The sequence below is a fragment of the Apus apus genome, chromosome 2, assembly GCF_020740795.1.
Source record: "Apus apus isolate bApuApu2 chromosome 2, bApuApu2.pri.cur, whole genome shotgun sequence".
Lineage (NCBI taxonomy): Eukaryota > Metazoa > Chordata > Aves > Apodiformes > Apodidae > Apus > Apus apus.
The window spans coordinates 40,868,029-40,883,423 of record NC_067283.1 but is presented as its reverse complement, the minus strand read 5'-3'; the positions used below and the strand labels follow the sequence as shown (position 1 = coordinate 40,883,423).

The 15,395-nt window shown below is 37.0% G+C and overlaps 2 protein-coding genes across 17 annotated transcripts in view; one reads left to right on the top strand and one right to left on the bottom strand.

Annotated features, from left to right (window-relative positions):
* CMC1 (C-X9-C motif containing 1) overlaps positions 1–15,395 on the bottom strand; it is a 957,521-nt gene that overhangs the window by 330,214 nt on the left and 611,912 nt on the right. The window lies entirely within an intron of this gene.
* The window catches only part of SLC4A7 (solute carrier family 4 member 7), a 95,379-nt gene that overhangs the window by 22,174 nt on the left and 57,810 nt on the right, over positions 1–15,395 (top strand). For 13 of the 16 annotated variants that reach the window (XM_051610067.1, XM_051610060.1, XM_051610057.1 and 10 more), the window contains exon 2: positions 14,404–14,485. In XM_051610067.1, coding sequence (XP_051466027.1) covers positions 14,404–14,485 — 82 coding nt within the window. Of the gene's footprint in view, positions 1–4,752; positions 4,838–14,403; positions 14,486–15,395 lie in introns of those variants that run through there. The other 3 variants (XM_051610071.1, XM_051610059.1, XM_051610056.1) reach the window with 1 other exon arrangement.

The following is a 15,395-nucleotide window of genomic DNA, read 5'->3' as shown; positions in this document are numbered from 1 at the left end:
TGGTTATATTTGGAGAGTCTGTCGTAGTTCTCCTACCTCCTTTTTTTTTTTTTTCCTCCCAAGGGTCTGCTGTCAGGGACAAGCTTTCATGTGCCTGTGCTTCACATAATGTCAGTACAAACGAGATAATTTCATCTGCCTCACATTATACTGCTTCATCAGCTGTTCACTTCTCTGCCATGTATTATTCTAGGGAGATGAATCTTTAATATTTACACACGTGATTGTAGAGCAGTTAAATATGTGGCCTGGTCTAAAGGTCTTGTGAACTTGCACAAATCTAAGACTTTTTTAGGATAAAGAAAAATTATATTAAAAAAAAACCTGCCAAAATGCCTGTAGATGAATTTATGTAAAAGCAAGCAATAAGGGATATGTTGTAGTTGCAAGATGGGCAGCTTTGCATTTAGAAAGCATCCTCATTCTTTAATAAATAAATATATAACCGCAAACCCCTCCTAGTCTAGCTCAGTGCCATTTGCGTAGTAACCACATGCTCATACATGTTGAAGTGAAATTGGTGGTAGCGTTCTATTTGAACATGGTGAATTTCTTCCATCTGTCTCTACTGAGGGATGTTTTTTAGTCCAGAAATAAGTACTCTAAAACTTTGTATGCATCCTTGTTTTTTCTGCTTTGTCAAATGTATCAATATCAGGACTGCAGGGTGATTAATGAAGTAGTGTGTACAATAGAGTACATAGTAATCTTGCTGTTGATGATGATTCAGGTTACCAATTTCAGTGGTATCCTCTCTAAAGAATAAGTAAGTAGGCAGCTCTCAGAATGGTATGTAATTCATACTATCAGTCTGCCTCATGCTTACTCTCTGCATCCCAGTGGCTTGTGATGGCTGTCCTGCAATGTTACTGGAAACCCAAGAGTTCACTACTGGGGCAATACACCAGAGACTACCTGCACAGAAAATGTCTTTTTTTCTTCCTTTTCTTTTTTTTCCTTCCCCTTTTTCTTTTTTTGGAAACACTTAGTTCCATGTGTACGTGCAGTACAAACTGAAGCAAGCTGAAGCGTGCTGTCCAGATGTACATCTTGGGCACCAGCTGCCAAGTGGAAATTGTATTCTGAAAAATACTTGTAGGCGGTTGAACTCCTGGTGTTTATGGATAACTGTAATTCGTTAAGTGATGAGCTTCTGCCTACAAAGATTTCTGTGCTCCCTTGCTAAGGGAATAGTGTCGTATTAGAGGAATAGCTTGTATTTAATGCATATGTAATGGAAAACTCATAAGAAGCTGTTCTTAATATGAGTTAGGAGGTTGCTGTTAAATAAGAAGTTGGACAAAACCATCTTTAGTAGTATGAGATATACTGACATTAGACAGTTTGTGTCATAAAACTCGCTCTTGTGCATCTTAATCCCTTAGCACGTTGTCTCCTCTCCTGACTTCCCCTACCCTGCTCTGCAATCCAGAATAAAGCCTCATTTAGAAGTATTGTCTCATGGATATTTCTTCTTTTCTGAAGAAGGTGCTTTGAATTTGATTCATGCTATCTTTTCACATACATGAAGAAAGGTGGCAGTGAACGGCATTGTTTTGGGTTTTATTTATTTATTTATTTATTTGCTGTCATGTTAGAAATTATCATGCTCATTTTGCATAATTAGTTCATGTAAGGAAGGGTTGAGTTTGTATTATGAATGCAACTCTTAACACCCCCCACTTCCCCTGAAACACGATTTTAAAGTATCAATAGTATCTCTTACCAGATCTGTCAATTTACAGGACTAGATGTGTGGGTATGTCAGTATGGCCTCTTTGCAAGTGAGGGAGCAGCCACTTTTCTTGTGCTTCTTCCTGGCTAAGACTGGTAGAGCTTTGCTTGAGCTTTTGTGGTAAATCCTGCTGAGAACATAGTCCTGCCCACCTCAGCTACCTGAAATAATAGCATGCTTGTGTCCTGCCTCTCGGAATGGCAAACTGGGCACAGTTTGGCCTGCTAGAGAGTCTGCAGACCCTGCAATAAGGCAGTTTACTGCCAGTTCATGATAAACTGGAATTATAATTGCTGTCTCATTTTAGAGCAAAATTTGGAGGACAGGAAAGAGCTTGTGGCTGTAGTAATATATGCAGCTTGCTGGTGTGTTAACACTAGTGTAGCTGTAAGATGTGATAGGGGGTAATTATATAGATTGATCCAGAAGCTAGTTATAAAAAGTGATGTGAAGTTTACTCTTTTAATCCATTCTAAACATTTCTGCATTCCTCCCTGTGGTTAACCAGAGGTTTTGGAATTAATCCAGTTTAGTTGATTTTTCAGGAAATTTTTAGTAGAAGCTTATACTGTTTACGAGGGAATAATGGGCTATATATTGCTTGTGAAAAGATTAAATGTTTTGCAGAGCTAGGTGCTCAGACAAAATCTTTCTTGTCTGGAGAATAATAGATACATGCTTTCTGAATGTGTCTTTCAAAAAAAAAAAAAAAAAAGCTTTTGTGGCCAGAGAGAAGCTCCAATAATTGGAACTTGAAGGGGTATGAAGATGAAAACTGAGAAGGAAATACTGATGGACAAAGTGTATGTTTCATGATAGCAGCTTCTGTTTATTTAAAAAAAAAAAAAAGCCCTGGTACACTTCATATTAATTTACAGCATCAAGCATATGTTTGAAATATTGCTTCAGCACAAATAATTTTGCTCTCAGTTCTCACAGTGTTGTCACTGAACATGTTCGAGGATGTGATAATTTTGAATGTATTTGCCTACAGTTTGTTTTAGAATACTTCTGTAGTGAAGCATGTTGAGACAGTTGCAGTTTGAAGTTGCTGGGTTTTTTTCCCTCCAATACAAAGCTTTTTCCTGATGTTCATTCTTAGGGAAGAGCAGATATTTATTCACAGAGTATTTTGGTATAGGACTTAAAAGAGAGAACCCTTCATCTGGTTGAAAAAAATGCAACAACAAACTTCTTTAGTTTTTAGAATGTTGGATTTTTCAGCTTGGCTCCACATGCACCATTTCTTGGAGTTTTTTTTGTTTTGGTTTTTTTTTAAGAATAAAGTTGCTGAGTGTTTGGGGTGTTTCCCCCCCCCCCAAGATTGAGTAGCTATTAAGTAGGAATTGATTGACTAGAAAGAGATTTCAATAAACGGTTTCAGAGAGGTGGATTTTTTTCAAGTTTCTGAACAAGTTTTTACAAAACTTGGAAAAATAAAAAAATCAAAGGTGTGAATTCCAGTCTCTTCCTTTATTCTGCCCCTGAGGAATAGACAGCCTCTTCGCTGTCCAACCTAAACAAACTAACTTTGTACTTCTAGAAACTGAAGTACTTCTAGTATTGATCTATGCTAATGAAGACTGCATTCAAGTGTGGGAGAGCTACCAGAACATAGTCCAACCTGGCTGTTTCAGTATTGGTCTGAATAGCTGAAGAACTGTGTGAATCTGTGCTCTGCATTAGGAGAAGAATAGGTTTGGTTTAGGATGCTCAGTTGAGAAGAAATCATGAAGAGTTAGGGTATCTGATATTTTTGTTTAACTTTGTTTTTCCTATATGGGTAATTTAGCTTATGGTCATGTACATGTAGCCACAGAGAGGCCTTCAATAGCTTGGAAATGAAGAGATTCACACACTTCTTAGAGTGAAAACCTATTCACAGAGTGGAAAAAGCTACTTTTGAATACTCTTGTCAGCACTATCTGAGAGTACTTTTATTAGTCTATGGCTGGACAGTTTTCTGGACTGAGGCAGTGAGGGGAACTGAATGTTGTCTTCTGATTTCTGAACTGTAGGTGATAAAGACCATCTTCACAGTTGCACAGTACATTTATTTGGCTGGTTGTATTTGCCTCAAGTTTATGAGCAGGTTGTTTTTTATATGTGTGTTTTTTTGTTGTTGTTTTTGTTTTGTTTTCTTTGTTTGCATTTTGGTTTTGTCCCAGGTTGGTTATTTGTTTGTTGGTTGGGGTAGCACCAGTCCAGATTCATTACTAGAGTTTTTGTCATCCAAGAAGTAGGAATGAAAGAAGAAAAAAAGAACAATGTCATGTCATGAAGGTAGAGTTATGGATAATGCCCTGAGGAGCCATTGTTACTTGATGGGACAAGGAGATTAAGGTATGTTAAGTGATGAAGAGTGGAATGAGGCTCTGAACTTAATCTGCCAGCTACTTGAATTGTAACTTAATCTTTGATCTCACTCTGGAAGGAGACATGAAGTTAATTGTTGCTAACAGCATGGATTCTTTTCTCCCTTCAACAGGAAAAAGAAACCACCCAAACAGATTTTTTTAATAATGTTTTATTTTGCTGAACAAGAATATATGGCTTATGTAAAAAAAAAAGAAAGCTGCTTTGTTATGAGTAGTGAGTGAAAGGTTGATAATACAGCTATAAACACACATGGCAGATGTTTGACTTCTGGGTTGTTCTGTTCTGGGACCCAAGGTACAAATGTGCTTTCATTTTGTAGTGCTAATGAAGTCTTGGATCAGAGCAGAAATACAACCTTGAAGCTGATCTTCACTGCTGTTGATGCAGAAAATGCTAAGTCTGAAACTCTGTTTCAGTTCCTTTTTTGGTATTCTCTGAGCTGGAATTGAAGGCATGCTGTCTTGCCCCTTCTGCTCTTGTGCGACCCTGTGGTAGCTGTGATCGGGGGCCTGGGAAATGGAGGACTGGTGTGGTGGCGATTGGCTGCCGGGCTGGGGAGCGGTTTCCCGGAGAACATCTGTGTCAGGCAGAGCGAGCTAAAGCAGTCATGTCTGCGCAGCCTCGGGCCTCTCGGGAGGTTCATTACAGGGTCTCGTACAAGGGCATTCTCAGTTGCTGCACATCAGCATGGAAGAAGCTCCTCCAGGGAAGAAAATGCAACCTGTATGTAAATAGCAGCTGTATAACTTAGGAATGGTTCAGACATGCTGTGATTCAAGGGGTATTTACCAACTGGGTCTTAGAATGGTGTGATACCTTAGACTTGCTGTTGTGGAAGAAGTTTTTGAAAGATCTGGTGATTGAAATAATACTTCAAATAGAGGTTTCTGTATTAGGGAAGATATTTTCTGTGTAATTAGAATTGCTTAATTGTAGTAACGGGCTTAATTCAGAAAGTAAATATGCATTTACAATTAGGAGAGTATACTACTGAATTTTGAGTCATTGGTTGTGGGGGGTTCTTTACCCTTTGCATTATTTTGAGTTAGCTTTTTTTAATTTGAAGGTTAGCAGCTGTGGCTGAGTAATTCTGTACAAGTATAGCAGCGAAGTTTCTGGTAGAGAATCTTGAAATAACCTATTGATTGTTCCTTTTGGCAAAAAAAGTGAACTTAATGAGCCATGTTACTGAAGTAGAATGTTCATGGAGACTTTTCTTCTGAGTCTAGGGGCACAGCTACAAAACTTTTTTTTTTTTGGATTTTTACAATGAGGGAGTGAACTGTAGTATTAGTGTTACAAGCTGTTGCTTAGTTCTTGTATGAGTAGTCCTTTTAACTGCAGTGCAGCATATTACAGGGATTACTACTTTAGAGTTTCCTGGAAACAAAAATCTACAAGATGGTATTTTGCTATGCTGTAAAGTTTTAAATACCCCTGAATTGTTTCATGTAACTTTTGTAAGATTACCACTAAATTTTCTATTTCCTTTTGTGTGCATAAGAAGTAAGAGTTTTGTTTAGACATGCTAAAATGCATCTCACTGCAGTGATCTTGTTTGTTAGGGTCTCTGTAATCCAGTGATATTTTTGTTTTCATTGTGGAGCTGTGCTACCTTCAGCTCTGGACACAAATCTTATCAGTCATGCATATGCCTAGGAGACTAGGCAAAGATTTGAGACAACTTATTATAAAGATTCTAGTACATCGCATACTATAGGCACAGGACTGTTGAATTTTGAATTAAAATAGTGCAATATATAAACTATATACCTCACTCATAGTGTATGACTATGGTGTAACAATTTTTAAAAAGCCTTGAAATTTAGAGGAACTTCAACTTGGCGGTTGGGAAACTGATTTTTTTTTTTTAAACTAATTTTAGAAATTGAAGTGAATGGAGCTATGATTTTTTTTTTAAATGAAATTAGTACTGTGAGGCAGTGTTAAATGCAACTTTGTAGAATGATTACTATAATGTTAGATATGCAACTTGATACGTTGTGTAGGATTGATGACCTTATTTGCTAACTATGTGTGGTGGTAAATTTTCTGGCTTGCAGAACATTCGGGCTGAATTTAAAACGGCCTTCTGATTTTAATCGAATATGCTCTTGGATTTTAGTCATGCCTTAATATTAATCAAGCCATCCCTTTTTCTTGTGTTCACTCTAACCCAATTTTTTTATTATTATTAATTTTTTTATAAATTGCTGCTGCATGCTATAATTGACAGCCAGTCACTACTGTGACCAGTCTCTTGTCAGTATTTATTCTTCCTTTTCTTTATGACTTTTTCCTCTGAGTTTCATGTATGTTCTCATTAACAAAAGCACTTTGTGTTTACTGTCCCAAGACTAGACTCTGGTTTGTCTGGGAAATGGCTTGTCTTGCAGATTGTGTTGCTCGGCATTGCAGTGGTCCGAGTGGTGCCTGCTAGAAGCACTGAAATAAAATTATTTCTAAACATTAAATGTTCAACTGTGCAGGAAGCAGAACTTGAGAATTATTTTTTTTTCCAAAAGGGTGACATGTGGTGAAGTGTTGTTGTTGTGGTTCTTGTTGGTGTGTTGTTTTCGTGTTGTGGGTTTTTTTTTATTATTATTAAGTACCACATATACATGTCTTTACTGTCCTCCATATAGTTTTTGAAAAGTAAAATGCAACTTCTGGAGAGTTTTATGGAAGTCTGTTGATATGTGTTGGACATACGTGTCCAAGCTGAAGGTATATATAGCTTCTGTGCTTTTTTGTGAATCTTCTAGAAGCAAGTTGGTCAGCTGTATTAGATGTATTTAGAAGGGTAAGCTGAGCAGTCAATGAGAGGATTAGTAGGCCAGAAAAACTCTTTAAGTATTCCTAACCCCTTTCGTTATAGCTATGGTCTTACTGAAATCTAAGAATCAGACCTTCTTGTGAGGCTCCGAGTATTTCTTAATTAGGAAGTGTCTTCATTTACATGTGAAGATAGCTGCCTAAAAATAGTAATTGTATAACCGCAGATAAAAATCAGAAGGCAGGAGGGTGGTGTGGCAACACCAAAACTCTTCAGCTGTACTGGAGTGGAGTATTTTCTGTAGTGTTTGAGCAATACCAATACCCACTGTTAGGATAGTATGGGGAGGAAGGGGGGAGAAAATCTGGAAAGCAGCTGTTCCTGTGCAAATGAGACCATAGCAAATACAACTGAGGGGAACCCATCAATATGGTATGCTTCTGATTTTAAACCTGGCAAGTGTTCTGTTTGTGAATTATTAATAATTCTACTCTCATCTGTATATATTTAGAAGGCAAGGCCAGCTAAAAGTTGTATGCTGACAAAATGAGACAGGACCCATTTATATTTGGTGCATTTTCTTTTGGCTGTTAGTTTGTGCTAGATTTGGAACTGGTAGTGTTTCATCACTTGGCAGCATCTGAAGGATGTGGTATTGCTGGGCAGACCAATACTGTGCCCAAAGAACTTCCTTCAAATGCATTTATAGAACTGCTTTGCAGTTCAGTTAAGGCTGTTTAATAGGCTGAATAATACCTTTACTTATACTATTAAGAGAGAACATGGATTTTTTTTCATAGCCTGACTGCCCTTCAAAGGGGCAGCAACTTAAGATGCCCACCTTCTTGCTTACCAGTATCTCCTTATGTCTGGTTTAAAAGCAGAATTAATCTGACAGAGAAGTAAAACAATATATTTAGAATTTACCAAGTACTGGTGAACAGCATAAAAAAGCTCTTGCTAATTTACTCACTCTTAGCTAAGGGTACTTGGTGCTCTGCATCATGGGTAGCAGTGGGAGAACATAGACCTAGTGCTGATGATTGCCAGAGGCAGAATGATTGTCATTGGAACTGCATGCAGTAGTCACAGATGGCATAAAAAAATTACTGATTTTCTGGGTTCTTATCAATTCCAGGCTTGCTGTCACTGGTAGACGTGCAGTCTTAACAAAAATAAGAAAGAGCACTGGTCTTCTCTGGGATTTATTATTATTATTTTTTTCTTCTTCTTGTAGTTTTAGTGCTTATTCACTTGCAGTTCTGGGAGATGGAGTGGATAGAGAAGATGCTATATATGCATTCTGTGCATTGAAGATGTATTTTAGTTCCTGACTACACAGAGCATTATGTGTGCTTAGAACAGAAAAACAGGCTTCTGAAACAAATCACTTTGAAAATGCTGCTGTGAAAATGAATAATGAATTACCCTATTGGTAATTTCAGTAGCTATGTGATGAAACAAATTAGCTTGTATGTGGATCTATAAAAAAAGTTCAGGTTTAAAATATTTTATGTATTTGTATACACTTACCCAGAAAATAGTTGAAAAATGGGTTTTTTTAGTTCCTCTTCAGTTATCTTTGAGCTGTGTGCTCAAAGTGAAGTTTTAAATTTTATTCCAGCTAGTAATTTTTAATATTGGCAATTTTTCTTCATCTATTTTTTTTTTGTTACCACAGCCTCGATGGCTGTCATAGCTGTCTTCTGAATGTAGCTCTGACAAAGCGAGGGCCTGTGGTACAGCAAAAATACTCCTTTGACTGTGCTTCCTAGGTCAAGCCATCATTTTCGATTCTGTTTGCACCGATTTCTAAGTTTATTGGAAGTTGATGTAGCCCTCTACTGTTAAATCTTCTTGAAGACAGCATGCTGGGTTGGATGGATGGTTTGGTCCAGTTTAACTGCTCATATGTATTTATGATGGAAGAATGAAGAGTAAAGGATGAAGAGCAAAGTGCACTGCAAAAATTATTATATGCTGTTGATCTTAGTACATAAATGTACAATATCATGCTCTATAGGCTTACCGGTTGGGTCTACAAGCATTGTGTGCTCATGTTTTGAGAGGAATGGTTTGTTGGTGCCACATTCCAACCTTAAGCTAAATCCCGTCTGCCAGATCTGATGTCTCTACAAAGGCAGAGGTGTGTCCATAGGTTCTTGAGGGAAGAAGGGGGGAAGTATTTGTTTGCTTCCTGCTCAAGCTGGAGAAAGTGGATTATGATTACAGTCATAGAGCAATGTGTATGTTCACTGTGTAGGTAGGCAGTTGTAGTAGAAGAGTGTCAAAACTAGAAATGGCCAGGGAAAGACGTGCAAAGGGAAAAAACTACGATATGAACACCTTCTCCCCCACTCGTTTTTTGTTTTGGGTTGTGTTTGGGGAGGGGGGTTATGGTCTTGGGAGTGGTTTTGGGTTTTTTGTTTATTTGGTTGTGTTTTTTTGTGTGTGTGTTTTTGTTTTTGTTTGCTTTTTTTAGCATGTGCATCAGCTTCAATAAATACAGTGAAGGTTCTTTGTAGCATGAAAGTGGTAATGTTTGTTTTTTTTTTCCAGGGTTGGTGATGGGTGGTTTATGTCCTTCTGTGTCCTGCTTACTCCCATGGACACTAGTGCTGTCTCTTCTGGTGCTATAAGTACTTGGTACAATGTTCTGGACTGAAGGAGTGTAAATGGAGCATAGGAATACTTACTAAGTAATGCTTTTAAATGTCAAATTCAAATTATTCTTAACATACTACTGTATTATTCCTACATTTCAAAGGTTTACAGTTAACTGTATCAGCCATTTATACGATCACTGTCACCAAAAGGAACAGATTTCACTATGTTTCAAGTACCTTAAAAATGTGTTGCTAACAAGTTGTATCTCTTGGAAGTGGTTATTCAGTGACACGCTTTGGCAGCAAGCCCATCTGAAGCCTGTCGTGTGTGTGTGTGTGTGTGTGTGTGTGTGTGTGTGTCACTGCGTAAGGCTAGGCGAGTTGCACAGTAAGAAGAGCTTGTACAGATGACAGTGGAAAGTTTCCTTTAGATTGAATATTCTCTGCGTCATATTTGTGCCAGTCCACTAAACAGTAACTAACACATGCTACTGGAGATTGACAACTTAATTTTTATAATTAAGTTGCTTTTTTTATAATTAAGTGCTTTCCTTAATGATTAATGCAATTTAGGACTGACTTTTAAAAAATACTTCTTTAAAAAGCCTGTAATGTTAGTGGTTTAGGTATGAAGTGTACTGTACTAAGTGAAGACAAATGTTTGAGAAAGTATATCAGTAAAGTGTAAACAATTTGTGGATACTTACTTGTCTGCAGTGAAAGGGGAATTACTCTTTTCCTCCTGGACTAAAAAGAGACAATTGAAAATCAGAGGTGACAAGAGAAACCCTGCTGGGATTTTGCTAAAGCAAAAGCTATGTGAAAGTCTTGTATGATCTGCAGCAGTTCAAAGGCATTTTCACACTGGGGAAAGTTGAGAGGGTGAGCAAGTGTGCTGTAGTATATGTAGGGACCTCTGGCTGAATATGAAGATTTTACTGAAGCGTTGTTTCTACAGTGCATTTGTGAGTATCCTCAGATTTGGTTTAGGAAAAAATATACGTAGTATATTATAATACAATGTACTAGGATTGTGTGGTCGTTATTTATTTATTTATTTCCCCCCCTTTTTCTCGTTGAAGTACTCTGGAATTACTCTGTTCTTATAAATGGCCATCTCTTTGTGAAAAAGCAAACCAAAGGTGAAGGCTTAATCTCTCCCTGGGGCACCTTGCTTGCTGCTTATGTTGTTTTTTCCCTTCTCAATTGTTCAGCCTCCTTACTAAAAAGAGAAGTTACATGCTTTCCAAGTTAGTATTAAATTTTACTTTAGCTCATCTTCAAACAGTTGCTTTTTGGGCTTAATGTATGTAAAGATTCACATGAAATGGATGGTAAACTGCAGAGGAATCCTTGCTCTAAGATTAAGTAATTCTCTGTGGCTTCAAAAAAGTAAAGTTGACAAGTTTTAAACAATCCCATCTTTCTTTTTTATGTATGTAAAAAATAAAGAAAATAAGAGAGAAGTAGAATGATAAAGTGTTTTGATTAAGCAGCTTTAGCAGTTTTCTCACTTCTGTTCCTTAAACTGATATGATGGGTCTATAATTACTGAGAACGTATGGCCTACAGACATTATTTTTAGCAAGGAAAAGGTTGTAGCTTGGAAATAATTTGATAGCGATTTGAATATTTTGGGTTTTTTACCTGACCTAAGGCAAAAGTTTCTTATGGTGGAATTTGCTATTGGCATCGTAAACAGCTATGTTAAAATGATGCTTTGTGTTTTTCTAAACAAAGGCTGTAAATTATATGCTTTCTTCATGGATGATATTTGTGGTTGCTAATGTTTTATTCTTGGAAGAGTCTTTGCATATGTTGAGTACTTTAAGATAGTGATAGAACAGTTTGCAAGGACATGCATGCCTTTCTGTAATCTAATCTCAAAAGACGTTACTTTCACATAATGTGGTTTTGAAGGCTGCTTCTGTACGTATAAAGTTGGCAAAGTACTTCTGTTTCTAAAGCAAAGGGTGATAAATATTAATAAAATGGTATAAGGAATACAGCAAGTAGAGATTAAAAATATTGCTGGGGTATAGAACCTTCTCTTGCTTGTGTGTTTTCTATAGTGTGTGTGCAATTTTCTACCAGGGTGCAGCAGTCCATATAAACTGGAGAAAAACTTTAGTCTTCTTTTATTGCTTGAAAACTCTGGGAAGCCTCCAAGTGTCCTAAAAGGACTGTTAAGGGAGGAGGGGCAGAAAGTTTAGGTATATGATGTTTCAGCAGTCCTTGGCTGTAATCATAACGCTTAATTGTGGAAGAGGTTTTGATAGCAGTTTGCTTTAATATTAGGGTTTTTTTCTCTCTGATACTGTAAGACACTAAACATAATTGAGAGAATTTGTAATACTTCATCTATTTCTATCTCGCTTTTGAGTTTTCTGGTAATGTGCAGGATTTGTGTGCATATCTGTTTCTGTAAGCTGGAGTGTACTACAGTCCTATAATACTCTTTCTGTATCACCAAGATAAATTGGAATGTAGGTATGCTTGGCTCCTCCTTGGCAGTGTTACAGTCTTACCAGTGCAGTTAAATGTTTTGCCGTACTTATTTGGTGCCTCAAAAGACTTAAGCTTTTTAGTGCTTCTGCTTAAGAGATTTATTTTGCTTGAGTTTATGCAATTTACAAATTTTTCCCTCTAGCTGTGCTCGAAAATACATCTTCTGTAAATATAAGAGCCAAGATTCCCTTTGCAACTGTGTTTTTCCCTACCTCCAGAATGGTTATCTAAGAGAGGCAGTTACAGTATGAAGGCATCTTCTAGAGTGTCCTTTAATTTCGTATTGGTGTGCAGGAGACAGGAGTGTAATAGTCCCCCCATCCCTTAATACTGTAACACTTGCTAAATTTCTGCCACTTCTTATTAATAGGTCCTTGTAGCATTTTCATGGATTCGTCTATAACATTACTTCAGTTTAATCACCTGAATTTTTTAAATGGTTACTGTCTGAAGTGTGCAGGAGTTCTCATTTTTCTAACATGCATGCAGCACTCTACTTTTGCAATGCAGCAGTAGTGGCCAAGTTATGTTACGGTGTAATGCCTTTCTTGAAAACACCGTTCTTAGGGACACCGCTCAGAACAGACCTTTTAGTTTTTGGAGGTTTATTCCGGCATGTGCCACTCACTTCTTTTGTGTCTTGGTTATCTACATAGTGCCAGCTATGTTTTTTTTTTATGTGGTCTAACTGCTTTTAACTTTTTTTTTTAAATCTCATCTGATTTTTTTTTTTAACTATGTCTTGTTTGTCATCTTCATATTCTTCAATCTGCTTACCTCAAAATTCAAACAAGGATTTGGATTTTTTTATGTATGTATAATACACTATTTTAAATATTGTATTTTAGAAAAGGCTAAGGAGTTACATGTTCAAAATATTTTTTTTTTTCTTTTGGGTGGTGGTTGCTATAGTGTGCTTTGACTTACATCTGTGTTACACAGGTATCTTGGTTTTATCCTTGTCACTTGTCACATCACCTGTGAGATGACAAACCTGTGCTATATTTAAAGCATTGCACTATTGAGTCATTCCAAGATCAAAGTTCAGCTGAATGTCAACACTGTTTTAAGTTCATTAAACCCTTAACACATCCCACATAGATCCATGTAAATGCACCAGTGGGCTGCTGCCAGAAGAAGTGATCAGATAGATTTATTTGTGGTGGATCTAGCTGTTGTATGGCCACAAGAAAAGTGAGTTTGGTGAACGGATCAATGGAAAGCTAATTAATGATAATGATGATGACGATGCTTTTGTATCTGACTTAATGATTGACAGATCTGACTTAAGGAAAACAGTGCGTGCCCAAGGGAGCAGAAAGAGCAGGGATCGTTCTTCAGCAGTTAGCCTGCTATTACACATCGTTAGATGTAAAGCTTTTAAAGCATTACCCTTAGGGTACGTAGCAGTTCTTTTGGAGAACCAGTTCTGCCAGGAGGCTGTAATTTGTGAGCTGTTAAAAGTTGTCTGTATTCTAAGGATTGCAAACATTTGGAGAAAGACAACGTTAATGTTGTTTTGATGTCAAGTCTGAGATAAGATAGAGGTTTCTACTGCCCACTTATTTTAAGGTGTTGTGTTTTGTTTTTTGTTTTTCCAAGATTGAACAAGAGGAAGTGTTTAAAGGTCTGCTTTAGTGTTGTGCTAATTGTGATTAGAGGACACGTTCAGAGACAAGCCTCATTCTTGGTTGTGTATGTATTTCAAATAACGTGCTTTTGTGTTATGAGTAGTATGGTTTCAGTAGTAACATAAACTGAACCGATCGCCTTGGAACTGCTGTTTTCTAGCTTTGTGCGTTAAAAATGTGAATTAGGTAAGGGTGTGGTTAACAAGCTGTCTGTTGAAACCTGAGTGGGACAGTCATTTTGATATTTCCAGAACTCTTGGTCTAGGAGAGACCTCCATATTGTGTAACTTAACTCTTTTGCCACCCTCATATGTGGTTCACAAAAGCTGTTTACTTGTACTGAAAAATCTCACACAAGAATTGTCCCCAAAGCAAATGAGTTCAAGATCTCTGAATGTTATGTAACCTTTTATAAATTTGCTGGTCTTTTTATTGAAGTAGATTAATTGCTGTTGAGTATAAAACTAGAATATTGCACTACTGAAATGTACATTCTGATTCTTTATGCGTTGAATTCAAGAGCTTTGCAAAAGGAAATTACATCTTACTTAGCATTTCTGTTGATTTACTCTGTTTTCACTTAAATATGGGGTAATGCTTTCTTGAAGAATTGGATGGGTGGATTTTCAGTGGCGTTTTCTTAGTTTCTAAGAGGTTGCTTTAGCAAACTTCGACAAACAGCTTCAGAATTGCAGAAAATATTTAGGAATGTAGAAAAATAATAGTTCTGTTTTAGTTTTAACTTCATCCTGTGTCTTATTTCTTCAGGGTCATGATGAAGAAGCTGTTGTGGATATGGGCAAAATTAGCTCTACTATCAATACAAACTTTGAGAAAGAAGAACTGGAGAGTAAGTTTGTGGTGTTTTTCTGTTTGCTTAATGTGCATTTTTTGTCTTGGTATAAAACATCTATTTTCCTTCAGCTGCAACTAGTATCCCTAAAAGGAAGCAGAATTTTGCGATTGTCATGAAATTCTAGGAGTAAAACCAGTTAATGGCAGATGACCTGTGCTGGTTTTGTCTCTGTGTGTGCTAATAAATACTCAGGTATTCAATCTGTCACAGAATAAAATACTTTTTAAAAAATAATTTATGGAACTTCCAAGGAAAGCTTGCTTCTGAGAATGTCATTTAAAAAAAATTGCTTATGGTTGGTAAGTAGTTTTCTCAGCATGAATGATGTTAAGTTCTACAGAATCAAAACGCAGGGAGCAGAGACCATGAGGGAGGTATTTGTTTTGTTTTCTTGAAGTAAAGCATCCTTGTGAGTGTGGTCATGCACTCGAAATAACAGAGTCTGAACAGATAGTAGTGCTTCTAGGTCCATGGTAAACTGTACATTCTTCAATCTGCAGTCAGTTAAAGCATTATGGAACCCTGGTATTCTTTGTTTGGTTTAGGATCCTGCATTTAGGAATGAAAATGGCATTTAGATTAACTAATTTACTAATCATCTAAAATACAATTTCTTACTGATTTGAAAAGGAAATTTGCAAATGCTAGAAAGCTATCAGTAGATTCATTAAGCAGTATTTCCTGGCAGTACTGACTCTTGCTGCTACGGAACACGGGAGAGCCATTATAGCAGCAGTTTCTAGCTGAGAAAGGTTGATTTAGGTTGCTGTCACATTTTCTTATAGTGTGGTCTAACAAGAGGCAGTTCAAAGTGATTAAAGATATTGCTGTTCATGTTCTTGCTCTGTTCCTTTCAGTCTGTTACTGCTTTCCGTCTTGTACTGACACTTTTGTTTGTCTGAAG